Below are 18,055 nucleotides of genomic sequence, written 5' to 3'. Positions count from 1 at the left end.
TACCTGCACAGGACATTTATCCAACCGACACATCTCCAAACAAGGGGTCGGCTTTACTACCCAGTCATCTTCTTGACTGGGAGGAATCGGACGAAGGTCCTTTCGGAGATGCACATAGCCCTTCGCAGCTCCATGTCAAATACCAAGATGACGATGAAGAGGATGAGTATGAACAGTATCAACCATACTACTCTCATCAGGACCAATACTATGAAACATGAGAGCCTCAACACAGAGACACCGTACAAATGCCTTCCTCCTTAATCCAGGATTTACAATCCATGCTTCAGGATTATAGGAGAAGGTTTCCAGCGGAAGGTCAACCACCGGCGCCGGTCTCTACGGTGACGCCAGTTAATGCTCCTCCTCCTCCAGCTACTCCAAGATCAACATCACATTCGGTGTTACCTGCACCCCCCAGAGATGAAGGTTCTACTTCAGGGGAAGAAGAACAAGAAGAAGGAGAAATTTCCACTCCACAACATCCTACCAAGGAATGGGATGATTACTTGGCCCCCACTCCTTCTCCACCACCTCCTCGCCCCTCTGATTCTCCGCCCGAGGACATAGGTGGTTTCCATAATCTTATGGACAGAGCCGCAGTACGTTTCCACCTACCAACATCGGTCTCCCAATCGGAATGTTTCCTGCATGATTTCAAAGAACAATCACGGAAGTCGGTACGGTCCATTCCGATTATTGATTACATATGGAGCGAGGGAACAAAAATTATGCGGAATCCGGCTATGGTTCCTCCAGTTCCACAAAAACTGGATAAAAAATATAAGGCAACCCAAGATTCTCCGGCATGCCTTACTGGCCATCCAAAGCCTGATTCGGTCATCTCACAGGCTGCTCAAAGACGCTCCAAAAATCCATCTAGGCAAGAGATTCTCCTCCATGTCTGCAATCACTGTCAGGGCAGCAAATTCATTAGCAATTTTAGGCCGATATGATCGTCAAATGTGGTCCGACATGCAACCTTTCCTGGACCTCATCCCAGAAAATAAGCAAGAAGAGGCACGAAAGATCCTACAGGAGGTGAGCGTGCGTGTCGGAAGAGATTATTGACTGCGCTCAATTAGCGGGTGCCGCTGTCTTACGACGACAAGGTTGGCTCAAGGCCACATCTTTCAGACCAGAAGTGCAGTCCCGAATTCTAGACATGCCTTACGATGAGGAATCTGTTTGGCAAACATGTGGATGACGCACTTCAAACCATTAAGACGGACACAGACACGGCAAGTCCCTGGGTACCCTGCAGTACAGGAAGCAGCCCTTTCGAGGGGCTAGAGGGAGAGGTTTCACCTCATTTCGAGGTTCCTTTCATAGACAATACCAGCAATCCCAGTACAGGCCTTCATACCACCAGCAGTACAGGCAATCATCGACTGCCTCCTATAGCAGACAAGGAGGGAAACGAAGGCAGGGTACACAATCCAGAGATCAACCCAGAAAGCAATGATCTTCCACAGGCACCGGCTATGCTCCCTCAATGCCCGCAACATCAACAAATAGGAGCAAACATTTCCAACTTCATCCAAGAGTGGAAGAAGATAACCTCAGACAAGTGGGTGCTGGATATAGTGGCAAGAGGTCATACCCTGGAGTTCACACAAAAGCCACCGCTTCACCCACCAACATCAGGCAGCTCTCTCCACCTTCGTCTGCTTCAAGCGGAAGTCTTCAGCCTTCTGGCCAAAGGGGCTATAGAGACAGTTCCTCTGCAGCAACGGGGTCTCGGATTCTACTCCTGTTTTTTCCTCATAAGGAAGAAGTCAGGAGAGTGGCGTCCTATATTAGACCTCAGGAAACTCAACAAGTTCCTTCGGAAACAATCCTTCAGGATGATCACACTGTCAGATATCTTGCACCTCTTGAATCCTGGAGATTTTATGACCACTTTAGATCTCCAGGACGCCTACTTCCACGTTCCAATACACCAAAAACTTCGCAAATATCTCTGTTTTACAGTAGCCGGTGCCCATTATCAATTCAGAGTCCTGCCATTTGGCCTCAGATCAGCTCCGAGAATCTTCACGAAATGCCTTGCCCCAGTCGCAGCCTCCCTCAGAAGCAAGGGTTTCCAGGTGTTCCCTTACCTGGACGAATGGCTCATAAAAGCTCCGTCATCTCTACTAGCCTCAAAAGCCACAGATGCCTGCCTAAGACTATTCAACAGTTTGGGTCTAACAGTGAACCTACAAAAGTCAGTCGTGTTTCCCGCACGCAGGAGAGTTTTCCTGGGAGCAGAATTGGACACTATCCAAAACAAGGCATATCATACCCTAGCAAGGCAGCAGAAGCTGACCCAATTGGCTGTCACAATCTCCGCAAGAAAGTTTGTTTCAGTACGACTATTCAAATCGCTTCTGGGCATGATTTCCTCAGCCATAGTCCTAGTACCGCTGGCAAGACTCAAAATGAGGCCTCTACAAGAAGAACTACAACCTCAATGGACCCAGTCACAAGGATCCTTAGACGACTTAATAACCATCACACCAAGGATTCGGCAGATGTTAGAATGGTGGTCTCACATCAACCACCTCTCCCACGGTCTAACCTTTCTGGCACCAATAGCAGATTTCGTTATCACCACGGACACCTCCTTGGAAGAATGGGGAGGCCACTTACAGGACATGCGGATTCAAGGCAGATGGTCCAAGCTCCAAAAAGAAATGCACATAAATCTGTTAGAACTGAAGGCGATTCATCTTACGCTCAAAGCTTTTCTGCCACGCATCGCAGGATCATCAGTGTTCGTCAGAACAGACAACACAACAAGCATGTTCTACATCAACAAGCAGGGAGGAACAAGATCCCTCTCAAGGGAAGCTCAGTCTGTCTGGAACTGGCTCACATGGAACAACGTCCGCCTCCGGGCAGAGCACCTGGCGGGGGTCAACAATGCTCTAGTGGACTCTCTCAGCAGGACAGACGACCACTGTCACGAGTGGGAACTCAACCAGACCATACTCGAGAGCATTTTCCAACGATGGGGTCGGCCGATCCTAGACCTGTTTGCCACCAATCTGAACACCAAATGCCAGTTTTACGCCAGTCGATACCCACTCCCGGGGTCGTGGGGAAATGCTCTTTTGATAAGATGGTCCGGGATCTTTGCATACGCTTTTCCCCCCATTCCACTGATTCCCAGACTCCTCAGGAAACTGAAGACCGAATGCTGCAAGATCATTCTCATAGCCCCCAAGTGGCCGAGGCAGTACTGGTACACGGAGCTCCTCCGGTCAATAGCCAATCCAGTCCGTCTCCCTTGCAACCACAATCTTCTATCGAAGAATCAGGGTCTCATCTTACATCCCGACCCAACTTCACTGCACTTGCATGCTTGGCTCCTGAGTTCAGAGAGTTCCAAGATATGAACATCGACCAAGAATGTAGGCTCATATTATCGAAAGCACGAGCAGAGAGCACGAACAAGAGATACAAACTAAAATGGAAGAGGTTCTGTGTTTGGTGTTCTCAGAACAACTTTCACCCATTTCAAATCAATCCTGAGCAAATTCTTCCTTACCTGCTCTCCCTTTCCAAAGCTGGTCTTTCCTATGCAGCAGTCAAGATTCACCTAGCAGCTATAGCCTCTTACAGACGATCGGCTAACATGCCGTCTATTGGTTCAACCAGAGTCATCAAACAGTTTATGAAAGGGCTGTTCCGCACCTTTCCTCCTGTACGCTTACCCCCGCCAGAGTGGCATCTTAATATTGTTCTCTCCCAACTCATGAAAGCCCCTTTTGAACCCATCCATAGAGCTGAACTCAAGTACATCACCTGGAAAGTGTCAACCTTGCTCGCTCTCACCTCTACCAGAAGAGTCAGTGATATACAGGCGTTCACTACTAAAGAACCTTTTTTAGTTTTTTCTGAGGATTTCGTTATGCTCCGAACCAATCCCAAATATATTCCCAAAGTTCCATCTTCGTTCCACCTCAATGAACCCGTTATTCTACGAACCTTTTTTCCAAACCCTACTACGATAGAGAGAACTCTCCATTCTTTGGACATTAAACGATGCCTAAAATTTTACCTGCAAAGTACCAAGCACATCAGGAAATCAGACCAACTCCTAGTATCTTATTCTCTGGGACGTCAGGGAACAGGAGTAACCAAGGCCACTATAGCCCGATGGATTTCTTCAACAATCCAATTTTGTCACACCAAGGCAGGAAAACCCTTGACTAGGCGCCCGAGAGCCCACTCCACAAGAGCAGTCTCCACATCTGCTGCTTTGTTTCAAGGTATTGCCCTTGAAAAAATTTGCCAGGCTGCGACATGGAAAACTACGCACTCCTTTACGCAGCACTATTGTTTGGAGTCATCACAAAGAACAGACTCTCTAGTAGGACAAGCTGTGCTACGCCATCTCTTTCATTAAGGTGAGACATTTCCTTGGTCATAGTCATATGGTTTGAGATACAAATAACCATTTTTCTATTATGCTTCCATGTGAATGTCAAGTGTATGTATGTACTTATGAATGTGTATGCATATACATGAATTTTATATATATATATATATATATATATATATATATATATATATACACGTACTTAAAGTATCTGTATTGCTTCGTAACTCACGGTCAGAAATGTATGAGTTTTCTATGATTGTTATTATTATTATGATTATTATTATTTATATTTGAGATAGAGGGTCTTCATGCTCGCACCCTCCACCCACGCTGGATACAATGTTTATCAACCATACTGCTGTCTATTCAGATTCAAGCATGTGAATTTATGAAAGATCCAATACTGGATAAGAAAACAAGTTACTTACCTGTAACTACAGTTATCCAGTATTGGTATCTTTCATAAATTCACATGCGACCCACCCGCCTCCCCTTTGATGCTCGCATTTCCTCTCAGGTTTTAATTTTTCACTCTCGTGCTGGAAAATCTGAGGATGGGAGCTTCTCTGGAGAAGGTTCTAGAGGGTGCTGGTGCCTGATTGGACAGCAGGCAGGTTTGGGTCCTTTCCCAAAAGGACATGGATAGGCTATATGAGCAAGCTCTGGCTCCATTATAGCCTATGGCAAAACATTTTTATTTATTATTTATTGCTATTTTATGTACCGTGGGACTCCCACTTCGACGACGGGGATGATTCAAGCATGTGAATTTATGAAAGATACCAATACTGGATAACTGTAGTTACAGGTAAGTAACTTGTTTTCTTCCTTTCTACGTACTCTGTGTACACATTAGTGAGTTTCTCTCCGTGACCCAGGGCGAGCTTCGGTAGCTCCACTTCCCTTTCTGCCTTCTCAGTTTGTATTCTCTTTTTCTCATGAATGCATATTCTGGCTCAAGGTTACTTGGAAAAAAACTTTCAATTTTTTTCCCCTTCTCATCATGTCAGAAACTTTGTGAGGAGACACCTGTTTCTTCTGGTATTTGAAAGAGCCGCTTTTATATGTTTTGTTTCTAGGATCCCTTCTGTCTCTTAAACCTGTAGACGACTTTCAGCCCCATTCCTGGATGACCGGAGTAAGTGGCTTGCTGTGGTTGCGTTTCTTAAAATGGAACTTATTATTGGGGGGCAGATGGATGGAAGACTACAGTTTCTGCTGTCTAACTCATTAGTCTGTGGTGCCTATCTGACTGGATGGAACAGTTAGGGAGTGGACCACGTCCCTTGCTACACTTATGTATAGTGCAGGCTTTTAAAAAGTTTTCTTCCCTGTTTAGTATTTTATTTTCAAACCAGTTGTTCCACACAACCGTGATTGCTTTTAGTCCCAAATATCTTTTCTTCTCTTGGCTTTCATAAGGCGACATGCCTGCCTACTACTAAAGAGAGCTGTTTCAAGCAAAGCGCTTCCAACGAATACCTAGGTTTTGAGGCCATTGTTATGATACTGATGCTGAGTGCAGCAACGTTATACACAGCTGCATCAGGTTGATCGGTGTACAGCTGGAGACCTTATCACACAACCATTCTGACATTTTTACACATTTAGAAGAGCACACACATTGCCAAGTTGTTACAAATGTTAATTCTGAATGGGTGTGAAAAGTATTTCACATACTTTTCTTTTGAAATAACCGTCATTTTCATTTTAAGCTGTGTTTTTCTTGAGAGTGACATAATTTTCCTAAAATGCTTTGTTTTAAAGGGTTTTTCCGCAGGCCTTTTTGCTTTCTACTACGATGATAATGGAAAGCCTTTGACAGCTAGACATCCGAATGGATTGCCACCTTTTAATGACAGGTATTTAAATGCTATCTAACTTATAATAGTGTTGTTTTGTTACATTAGTTAGGAAAGTGTGTATTTATTTTAATTCTGATGAGTACTTCGATCTGCACATTTCCCACCTTTTGAATATTCTCAGGTGCCAGGCTGGATCTGGAAACTTTTTATAGCATTCCTGCACCTGTAGGTGGCACTGGCTCCATTTTGATGCAAGAAGTTGCTCCTTTGTGGCGTCATTGAGACACACCGATGTTGATTCCCTTTTTTCTGCACTCTGATCAGGGGTTGTTCTTCCATTATACACTGTCAAAAATGCCCCTAGACACTGCTGAGAGATGAAAAATAAAATGGTGATACTGTTAGTTCATCACCATTTTATTTTTCATCCTTCGCCCTAACCAAGTGTCAGGTCAGGGTGGGGCAAACTAAGTGCCAGGAGAAGGCAGGAGTGGTGGGCTGCCTGTGCACTTGTTTAAAGTGTGCATGTCCCTTTGCCGGCCGTCTTGCGACAGCCAGTCAGACATGTTCACTTTAAATCTCTCAACCTAGCTGTCCTGGACAGCTAGGTTGAGAGCAAGCACAGACCTCCCATGCTCTTGGGAGCTACAATTGGTTAAGGGAGTTGGAGCCTGGACAGAAGATGGAAACTGAGCGAGGAAGACGTCACCTTGCAAGCAAGGTAAGTTTTTTATTTTTTATTATTTTTTTTATTTTTTATTTACCCCCTCCTTGCACCCACCCCCACTCATTTGCCCACCCCACTCCTCTCAGTAGTTGTCGACTGCCCTTGACTCTGACACAAACTTGGAGATGCTGCCCATGAATTTTAATGTTTTGTATGTCCAAAAAATATGTTCTTCTGTGTAGTGTGTAGGGATGTCTCCCTCAAAGAAATCAGGATTTAAATGTTTTAGTTACTGCAACGGATAATGGCAATGGATAATGTCCATATCGTACTTGCTCCTGAAATCTGCATATGCTGTTCAGGGGTGAGCACAGCTTAAAGTTGTGCGAATAATGCAACCTCATGCATGTCAAGGCCATTAAGGAGTGCTAGACCAAGCTTTTTTTGGCCTGCCCGTGCAACAAGCATCTGGATTACATTTAGTCGAGGTGGAGATTGGCCTTGATGTTGGGCTTTTTGCTGCCTTCTAAATCTTTGGAGGAAAAGAAGAAAAAGCGCAAGAAGAGGAGGAGGGATGACAACACACCACAACTTTGTTTGGGGGTCTCGATGTTGGTCACTTTGGAGCACTTGACTTCCAATGCCTGTGTGGCATCAAACACCTCTGCACTCTTACCTTTTACAGTCCCTATACTGATGCCAGCCAATCCTGCCTTATTCCTGCATTCCATGATGGCATTGTTTTGGGCTAACTATTGTTCCCTTTGATGTGCCTCTGGCCCCATGTGTGTATTGGACCCTGTGGATTTCTGCTGGTGAGTCTGAATTTGGCAGCCTTTGACCAAGGAATGCTTCCGGTTTCACCTTGCACCACACCAGCGTTGCCTCCACAGGAAAAAAGTTATATATACTTGTAGGAAAGTGCCACTGTTGGCATGGTTACCTCCCACATTTTGCCTAGTGTTGATGCCAACTTTGATTGAAAGTGTGCTGGGATCCTGCTATCCAGGCCGCAGCACCAATGTTCTTTCCCAAAATCTGCACCATTGTTTCCACAATCAGCACAACCCTGGCACACAGTTATGTCCCTTGTAAAAGGTACCCATGGTACCAAGGGCCCTGTGGCCAGGGAAGGTCCACAAGGGCTGCAGCATGTATTATGCCACCTTAGGGGACCCTTTAACCAGCACATGTACACTGCCTTTGCAGCTTGTGTGTGCTGGTGGGGAGAAAAAGGCAAAGTCAACATGGCACCGCTCTCAGGGTGCCATGCCCACAAACCACTGCCTGTGGCATAGGTAAGACACCCCTCTAGCAGGCCTTACACCCCTAAGGCAGGGTGCACTATACCACAGGTGAGGGCATAGCTACATGAGCAGTATTCCCCCTACAGTGTCTAAGTCCATTCTTATACATTGTAAGTGCAGTGTAGCCATATTTAGTATATGGTCTGGGAGGTTGTCCTTAGGAACTCCACATCTCCATAATGGCTTCACTGAATACTGGGAAGTTTGATATCAAACTTCTCAGCACAATAAACCCCCATTGATGTCAGTGTGGGATTTATTTAAAAAATGCACGCAGAGGGCATCTTAGAGATGCCCCCCTCTGTATGTTAACCAAACTACTAGTGTAGGACTGACCGGTCTGTGCCAGCTGCCCATCTTTCAGACAAGTTTCTGACCACATGGGGTGAGAGCCTTTGTGCACTCTGTGGTCAGAAACAATGCCTGTCCTGGGTGGAGGTGCTTCAAACCTCCCCCCTACAGGAACTGTAACAGCTGGCGGTGAGCCTGAAAGGCTCAAGCCTTGGATTACAGTGCCCCAGGGCACTCCAGCTAGTGGAGTTGCCCGCCCTCCAGACAAAGCCCCACTTTTGGCGGCAAGACAGGCAGGAAAATTAGGGAAAACAAGGAGGAGTGACCACCCCAGACAGGACCACCCCTAAGGAGTCCAGGGCTGAGGTGACCCGCTCCCTGTAGAATCCTTCATCTTGGTTTGGAGGACAGGGACCAATAGGATCAGGTTTGTGCCTCCCCAAAGGGAGTGGGCAGCAAGAGGGTGTAGCCACCCTCAGGGACAGTAGCCATTGTCTACTGCCCTCTTACCCCTAAAACGCCCCTAAATCTAGGATTTAAGAGCCTCCCTGAACCCAGCTCACCAGATTTTGGTGACCTGACAAGAAGGACTTGTAAGGAAATGGCTCCCTGTTGCAGTTACCCCCCACTTTTTGCCTGACACTGATGCTGACTTGACTGAGAAGTGTCCTGGGACCCTGCTAACCAGGCCCCAGCACCAGTGTTCTTTCACCTAAAATGTACCATTGTCTCCACAATTGGCACAACCCTGGCACCCAGGTAAGTCCCTTGTAACTGGTACCCCTGGTACCAAGGGCCCTGATGCCAGGGAAGGTCTCTAAGGGCTGAAGCATGTCTTATGCCACCCTAGGGACCCCTCACTCAGCACAGACACACTGCTTGCCAGCTTGTGTGTGCTGGTGGGGAGAAAATGACTAAGTCGACATGGCACTCCCCTCAGGGTGCCATGCCAACCTCACACTGCCTGTGGCATAGGTAAGTCACCCATCTAGCAGGCCTTACAGCCCTAAGGCAGGGTGCACTATACCACAGGTGAGGGCATAGGTGCATGAGCACTATGCCCCTACAGTGCTTAAGCAAAACCTTAGACATTTTAAGTGCAAGGTAGCCATAAGAGTATATGGTATGGGAGTCTGTAAAAAACGAACTCCACAGCTCCATAATGGCTACACTGAATACTGGGAAGTTTGGTATCTAACTTCTCAGAATAATAAACCCACACTGATGCCAGTTTTGGATTTATTAAAAAATGCACACAGAGGGCATCTTAGAGATGCCCCCTGTATTTTACCCAATTGTTCAGTGCAGGACTGACTGGTCTGTGCCAGCCTGCTGCTGAGAGACGAGTTTATGACCCCATGTGGTGAGGGCCTTTGTGCTCTCTGAGGACAGAAACAAAAGCCTGCTCTGGGTGGAGGTGCTTCACACCTCCCCCCTGCAGGAACTGTAACACCTAGCAGTGAGCCTCAAAGGCTCAGGCTTTGTGTTACAATGCCCCAGGGCACTCCAGATAGTGGAGATGCCCGCCCCCTGGACACAGCCCCCACTTTTGGCGGCATGTCCAGAGGAGATAATGAGAAAAACAAGGAGGAGTCACCCACCAGTCAGGACAGCCCCTAAGGTGCCCTGAGCTGAGGTGACCCCTGCTTTTAGAAATCCTCCATCTTGGTTTTGGAGGATTCCCCCAATAGGAATAGGGATGTGCCCCCCTCCCCTCAGGGAGGAGGCACAAAGAGGGTGTAGCCACCCTCAAGGACAGTAGCCATTGGCTACTGCCCTTCCGGACCTAAACACCCCCCTAAATTCAGTATTTAGGGGCTCCCCAGAACCTAGGAACTCAGATTCCTGCAACCTAAGACGAAGGACTGCTGACCTGAAGCCCTGCAGAGAAGACGGAGACACCAACTGCTTTGGCCCCAGCCCTACCAGCCTGTCTCCCCACTTCAAGCGACGCGTTCCACAGGGTCCAGCGACCTCTGAAGCCTCAGAGGACTACCCTGCATCTAAAAGGAGCAAGAACTCCCGAGGTCAGCGGCTCTGCTCCAAAGAAGATACAACTTTGCAACAAAGAAACAACTTTTAAAGGCCTGCACGTTTCCCGCCGGAAGCATGAGACTTTCCACTCTGCACCCGACGCCCCCGGCTCGACCTGCGGAGAAACAGCACTACAGGGAGGCCTCCCCGGCAACTGCGACCCTGTGAGCAGCCAGAGTTGACCCCCCCCGGCGACTTGCAGAGGGAATCCAGCGGCTCCCCCTGACCGCGACTGCCTGCTTCTAAGAACCCGATGCCTGGTAAAGACAGTGCACCCGCAGCCCCCAGGACCTGAAGGATCCGACCTCCAGTGCAGAAGCGACCCCCAGGTGGCCCTCTCCCTTGCCCAGGTGGTGGCTACCCCGAGGAGCCCCCCCCTTGCCTGCCTGCTTCGCTGAAGAGACCCCCGGGTCTCCCATTGAACTCCATTGCAAACCCGACACCTGTTTGCACTCTGCACCCGGCCACCCCCGTGCCGCTGAGGGTGTACTTTTTGTGCTGACTTGTGTCCCCCCCAGTGCCCTACAAAACCCCCCTGGTCTGCCCTCCGAAGACGCGGGTATTTACCTGCTGGCAGACTGGAACCGGGGCACCCCCTTCTCCATTGAAGCCTATGTATTTTGGGCACCACTTTGACCTCTGCACCTGACCTGCCCTGAGCTGTTGGTGTGGTAACTTTGGGGTTGCCCTGAACCCCCAACGGTGGGCTACCTTGGACCCAACTTTGAACCCTGTAGGTGGTTTACTTCCCTGCAAAACTAACAAATACTTACCTCCCCCAGGAACTGTTGAAATTTGCACTGTCTAGTTTTAAAATAGCTTATTGCCTTTTTTGCCAAAACTGTATATGCTATTTTGCTGATTCAAAGTTCCTATGATACCTAAGTGAAGTACCTTTCATTTAAAGTATTGATTGTAAATCTTGAACCTGTGGTTCTTAAAATAAACTAAGAAAATATATTATTCTATACAAAAACCTATTGGCCTGGAATTGTCTTTGAGTGTGTGTTCCTCATTTATTGCCTGTGTGTGTACAACAAATGCTTAACACTACCCTCTGATAAGCCTACTGCTCGACCACACTACCACAAAATAGAGCATTAGAATTATCTCTTTTTGCCAATATCTTACCTCTAAGGGAAACCCTTGGACTCTGTGCATGGTATTTCTTACTTTGAAATAGTACATACAGAGCCAACTTCCTACAGGACTGCTAAGCTGAAACCCCAGCAGAGAAGAAGGAAGATGACAACTGACTTGGCCCCAACCCTACCGGCCTGTCTCCTGCTTCAAAGAACCTGCAAAAGAACAGCGATGCATCCAGCGGGACCAGCGACCTCTGCCAAGCTTCAGAGGACTGCCCTGCACCCCAAAAGGACCAAGAACTCCCGTGGACAGTGGCTGTGTCGAAGAAGAAACAAAAACTTAAGGACTTCAACCTCACCTGAAATGCGTGAGTCCTAAGCCCTCTGCACCCGATGCCCAAGGCCTGTGTCCAGGTGGTCTCACCAGCTAGAGAGAATCCTCGGGCGATTCCAAGCAAGTGCCCACCCTGGGTTGATCTCTCCACCCCTCCACGGCGATGCCTGCAGATAAAATCCAGAGGAACCCCTGACCGCGAAACCTCCGGACGAAGATATCCGATGCCTAAAGACCCACTGTACCCGCAGCCCCCAGGCCTTGGAGAAACCGACCCCCGGTGCAGCAACGTTCAGCAGGCGGCCCTTCTCCCTGTCCACTCTGTGGTTTGCCCGAGAAGACCTCCTGGACCTCCCCAGCAGCCTCTGAGTGACCCCGGGTTGCCTTCATAGAGAATCATTGGATACCCGACACCTTGTTTGCACCCGACTGCCCCAGCGCCGCTGAGGGTATATGTTTGGTGCCTATTTGTGGCCCCCCAAGTGCTGCTTTAAACCCCTCAGGTCGGCCCTCCGAGGACGTGGGTACTTACCTGCCTGCAGATCTGTAACAGAGTGCCCCCTGTCTCTATAGGAGCCCATGTTAATTTTGCCTACACTTTGACCTCTGCACCCTGCCGGCCCCGTGTTGCTGGTGGTGGGTGTTTGGGGTTGACTTGAACCCCAACCTGTGGACTTCCTAACCCCCGGAGACTGGAACTGTAAGTGTTGTACTTACCTGTAAAACGTTCTAACTTTTCTTTCCCCAGGAACTGTTTCCGAAAATTGCACTGTCAAGTTTTAAAACAGATTATTGCCAATATTTAAAAAAAACTGTACAACTTATCAATTTCAAACAAAGTACTGTTGATACATGTGTGAAATACAAAACTATTGAAGTACTTACCTGCAACTTGAATCTTGTGGTTCCAAAAATAAATTAAGAAATATATTTTTTCTATTTAAAAGCCATTGGTCTGGAGTGAAGTCATTGAGTGTGTGCTTCTTCTATTGTCTGTGGGTGTACAACAAATGCTTTGCACTACCTTCTGATAAGCCTGACTGCTCGACCACACTACCACAAAAGCAAGTATTAGTATTATCTACTTTAGCCTCTGTTAAGCCTCTGGGGAACCCCTGAACTCTGTGCACACTATTGCCCTCATTACAACCTCGGCCGTCTTCTGAGAAGACCGCCGAGGCTGCGGGCGCCAGAATACCTCCAGTGCTGGCGTTAGATCTGGCTCCTTATTGAGACTTTTCTGCTGGGCCAGCGGACGGTAACAGTGTTACCGTCCGCTGGCCCAGCAGAAAAGTCACTTTGACATTGCTGCCGGCTCGTAATAGAGCCGGCGGCAATGCTGATGTGCAGCGGGTGCAGTAGCACCCGTTGTGCATTTCCCTGCCCGAAATTCGGGCAGTGAAATGCGCGATGGGGCTATGCCCTTGGCATGGGCAGTGCAGGGGGCCCCCAGGGGCACCCAGAGTCCCCTTACCGCCAGCCTTTCCATGGCGGTGCCTACCGCCATGGACAGGCTGGTGGTAAGGGGAGTCGAAATCCCCAGGGAAGCGCTGCCCTGGCGGATTAGGACCGCCATGGTAGTATACCACTGCGGTCAAAATGAGGCAGGCAGTACCGCCAGCCTGTTGTCGGTACTACCGCTACAATACCCCTGGCGGTCACCGACCGCCAGGGTTATTATGAGGGCCTATATCTCACTTTGATAAAGTATATACACAGCCAGCTTCCTACAATAGTCAATAAACATATATATATATATATATGTCTGTTAGTGTGTTCAATCTGCACTTTCTTCTGGTGCTTCAATGGAAGATGTTTCGCAAGAGAAAGGTTGGAATTATTTGGCAACAACTCATATTACCACAGGTGAGCCTCCCTTTAAACTCTTATCTATAACGATCGGGTAACAGTTTAATATGTTCCAGTATTTCCTTCAAAAGCTTCTGGTGACCTCCTGAAGTCTCTCAAGTCACGAGATGTGACTTCTCCTCTTGGTGGATCTTGCTCATTGACACCGACTCCATGTTAGATTATTTTTTTCCGCCATCTGCTTTGGAGTTCAACTGAGTGGAGTCTGAGCTTGTTGTGTCCACAACACCTTTTTTCCTGGGCCCCGTTTGGTTACCTTTTGATCCCATTGTGTCAGATTCCATATTCTCTAATACCTTTTTGTCTCCCTGATCCTCAAATATATTAAACCGTACCAAAGACTGTAGGCAGTGCTACAGGGCATTGAGTGCCTCTTGTTCTTTGGGGGGCAAGAACCACCTCCAGTACTTCCTCACCAGAAACGGTTGAGTGGTTGATGGTATAGACAAGCTTTCAGAACTGCTTTCACTGATCACTGCCACTTGAAATATCCTGGGGCAGACCACCAAAAAGTGTGCAGTTTTTGTCTGTTCCACTGTGACACACTCTTCATCGTGACTCACCTTCTGATCCAATAGGACCCTCCAGTGTCAAAGGGAACAATGCATGGCATACAGGAGGATGCATCAGCAGGACTTCTCAGAGACCCCAGACATCCTCAATGAAGAAGATCCTCTTAGGGTTGAACAGTAGAGAAAAAAGGCAGCATGTCTTGCCTTGCGGCCGCACAACTAGTACCCAATCTGGAGCCTATGTCATTGAATGAGCCCAAGGGCTGGCAAATGGAGGACATTGACCCGGCAGCCCTCACAGGAAGACTACGCCCGGGGCCTAAAGTATACCTTCATCCTCAGATGCCCATATCACCAAGCTTCGGTGTCGTAGGGAAATGGTAGTTGAGCTCCAAGTATGGGCCCTTAAAGATGGCAAACCACAAGCCCCCATGCCTTCGAGTTCTGATAAGCTTTGGCAGAATACATCAGAGACAGGAAAGCCTCCAGGCAGGGACATCAACCCTTATCAGCTGTTGAGCTTGTGCAACCTTTAGGGCACTGAACACCATTGGTACAATCTAAAGTTAACACCAACGACTCCATTACAGCTGATGCAGAAGACCCATGTTGATGCCATTACCTGTCTCAGTGCCGAAACCCTCCTCAACACTGAAGCCAACCTTGAGACCTCTGTCAACTCCTGGAGAGAAGGACGCTGAGGTCCCTATCCCAGGGAGGCTCCAACATAAAATGGACATGAGGCAAAAAACCCTGTTCATCCACCCAGTCATAGGCAATATTACGGTGAAACTGCCTAAAATACTGCATCCGGAATCTCCTCCTTATAAAGGAGACTCTCCTGTGAGGGACAACCTTCTTCCAGGCCTCCCTTCCCCAGGCCAGTCTAACAAAAAAAAAAAGACATAGTGATTAGTCTGCTTGTTCTGCCACCCAACCTACTTCTACCTCCACCACTGCTATCATCCCCGTGCCTCAACCAAGCCTTTGCAAAGCTCCCCCGCTACCTCTACCAGAGTCACCAGAGGGGTTTTCTCTTTCCTATTCAGACCCATGTAGTCCCATATTGCCTGTTTCTTCTGACCAGCAGTCAGGCCCAGGCTTCTCTGATAGTCTCTGGGATAACTTCAACATGAACCCCGCAGGTAACCCTCGTCTAAGACATTACCCCGTCAGGACCTCACCCACTGATGACACTATTGGCTATCTTGAGGTCATTCAGAGGGCTGCAGTCTTTCACAAGGTTGACATGCCTGTCGCCAAAGACAAGTATGACTTTCCTCTGGAGAAGCTATCCAAATCTGAGCCAATTTCTCCCCATGCTGAAGACATGCTAAAATCTGCACCTGAAATTTCAAAGACCCTGTCAGGGCTCGGGTTGTCATCCAAATGTTGAAAATAAATTCAGACTCTCTCCTAGCGATCCAACATATATCAAGGGGAAGTTTCCACCTGACTCTCTCTCGTGGTGCAAACCACCCACAAGTATGCCTCCACCCAGGCCACCTGTGATGCACCTCTTCCAGACAAGTAGAGCAGGAAGATAGATGAAGCAGGCAAGTGAGTGGCTGTTAAAGCGGTAGCCCATGGCGGGGTACCCAATTTGGTGGCATTCCTGTCACACTATGATACAGCACAGTGATGTTCCTTATGCACCTCCTGGAGCAGTACAGGACTTGTGGGGAGGAGGTAGTGTCTGAGGGCAAAATCATCTCAAACATATGCATCTGTTGACAACTGGATGCCCCAGACACAGCCTCTGGGGTCATCAATACAAGTGTCATACCCAGATGTTATACCAAGATCCGAATCTCTGTGTTCAAGCCGTACGCCCAGCAGCATCTCTGCCAACTCCCATTTAAAGGGGAGCCCTTTTTCAGGCCCCAGGTTGAAGAGATGCTAGGGAACATCAAAATAAAAGATTCAGAAATAGGAAAGTCCATGGGAGCACTTCTGACTGCTCATTAAAGGAGCTTCTTTTGGAAAAAGCAGCACAAAGGGCAGCTGAAACCACCTCACACGAGCAATCTCTATTCTACTAGAGGCAGCAGGAGAACCACCACAGGCAAGCCGACAGGGGATACAATAGAGGCCTCTTGCGCGACCAACCTATCTCATCACATTATTAGCAATATTATGGAAGAATCAAACAAAGATGATTCTTATAATGCCAGACTGGCTGAGAAGGTGGTGGTAACTGGACCTGCTCCTGGTGTCTCAACACAGGCAACCATGCAAAAACCCAACCTCCTTACCAGACTTAGGTGGCAGATTCAACTTCTAAACTTAACATCTTTGAATTTGGCTGCATGACTCCTGAAGTGAAACTATACTGACATTTAAACCTGAGTGTATGGAGAGCTTAATGGAGACAAAGCTCTCTTATACCAGAGCCTGTTACGCCTTAAAGGGGAAACACTCTTGCATATGTGGCCAGGAAAAGGACACTATTTGATATTGTGCCAAGATGCTATTCTTCCATGTTTATTACAGTTGGGCCAGTCACATTGAAAAACTTTCATCCTAAAAGTTAATTTGGCTGCCGTAACAGGATATAGAAAATCTCCAACCCAAGCATCAATCTTCAAGATTTCTTTAAAGAAAGAAAGAATTCTGGGAAGGTCCAATAAAAACTCTTTCTTCTCCATGGGATCGGAACTTAGTATTAACACAGTTATTATTTTCTCAATTTGAGCCTCTCCACTTTTTTTAGTTTATTTTTAGTATTTTCAAAATACAACCAACAGTGTTTACATGGAAATTTATCATGTGTATGAATTGGTACGCGATCACTAGGCTGTTGGGTGAACCTATGAAATGGCTAAACAAGTCTGAGTCATATAATTTGAGCCTATTTATAAGGCTACATTTCAGTTCCCCTCATTAAACACAGCATTTGTAATTGCTGTAAAATCAGCAAGAAGAGTGAACGAAATAGAAGTTTTATCAGAAATTAAATTATACACTGCTTGCCGGGCACATAACGTAGTGACGAAAACATAGGTCTTTGTTTACTCATGGTTGTTTCTGATCTTTGCTATTAATCAAACCATAATATTACTTATCTTCTTCCCCAATCCAGCCACTCCACCAGAACACTGTCTTCATTCCCTAGAAGTCATAAGCTTTTGTGCTTCTACCTAGACAAGGCAAATAACCTAAAGAGGCCAAAGCAATTACTTGTCAATAGCCCTAGCCAAAAACTCCATTGCCAGATGGATCGTAGCATGTATTTCTTTATGCTATCAGTTGGCAAATAGATCACTTCCAGGAAACCTCATATTCATCCAATTAAAGATAACTCTACCAGTAGAGCCTGGGTTAGGAATGTTTCCTTAGCAAATATTTGCAAGGCCATGAAATGTGTGACATCAGTTCACAAACTTACAAAAACAATATTTATGTGTGGTTTTAGATGCTCAAGCTTAAGTTAGAGTGAGACAAGAGCCACTTAGAAATCTCTCTAAATAGGTAAATACTGTGTTATATCGGAGTAAGTCCACAGACAAAAGAAGAGATTTTACTGGTTTTATTAAGCTCAAGAAGAGTCTCCTTAAGTAACGTCCCAGCCTCTTGTTCCAGCTCCCAACGTCTCCGCTCGCGCTCCCAGCTTTCTCTCTCCAACTCTCTGATCCTCCCCAGGTTCTAAATCACGTGCTAATTGGAATATAACACATCTCTCCTCTTTCATTGATGACCCAAAAAATAGTAACAGTATGAGTAAAGAAAAGATAATAAAAACTGTAACATAACCATCACTACATATATACTGAAACATT

At 47.1% G+C, this 18,055-nt stretch overlaps 1 protein-coding gene across 1 annotated transcript in view; it reads left to right on the top strand.

Annotated features, from left to right (window-relative positions):
- LMLN (leishmanolysin like peptidase) overlaps nt 1-18,055 on the top strand; it is a 407,342-nt gene that overhangs the window by 100,198 nt on the left and 289,089 nt on the right. Inside the window, exon 8 of the mRNA XM_069224294.1 lies at nt 6,140-6,234. Coding sequence (XP_069080395.1) covers nt 6,140-6,234 — 95 coding nt within the window. The remainder of the gene's footprint in view (nt 1-6,139; nt 6,235-18,055) is intronic.

Source organism: Pleurodeles waltl, chromosome 3_1 (assembly GCF_031143425.1).
Source record: "Pleurodeles waltl isolate 20211129_DDA chromosome 3_1, aPleWal1.hap1.20221129, whole genome shotgun sequence".
Classification (NCBI taxonomy): domain Eukaryota; kingdom Metazoa; phylum Chordata; class Amphibia; order Caudata; family Salamandridae; genus Pleurodeles; species Pleurodeles waltl.
This window is presented reverse-complemented; position numbering and strand designations above follow the sequence as displayed.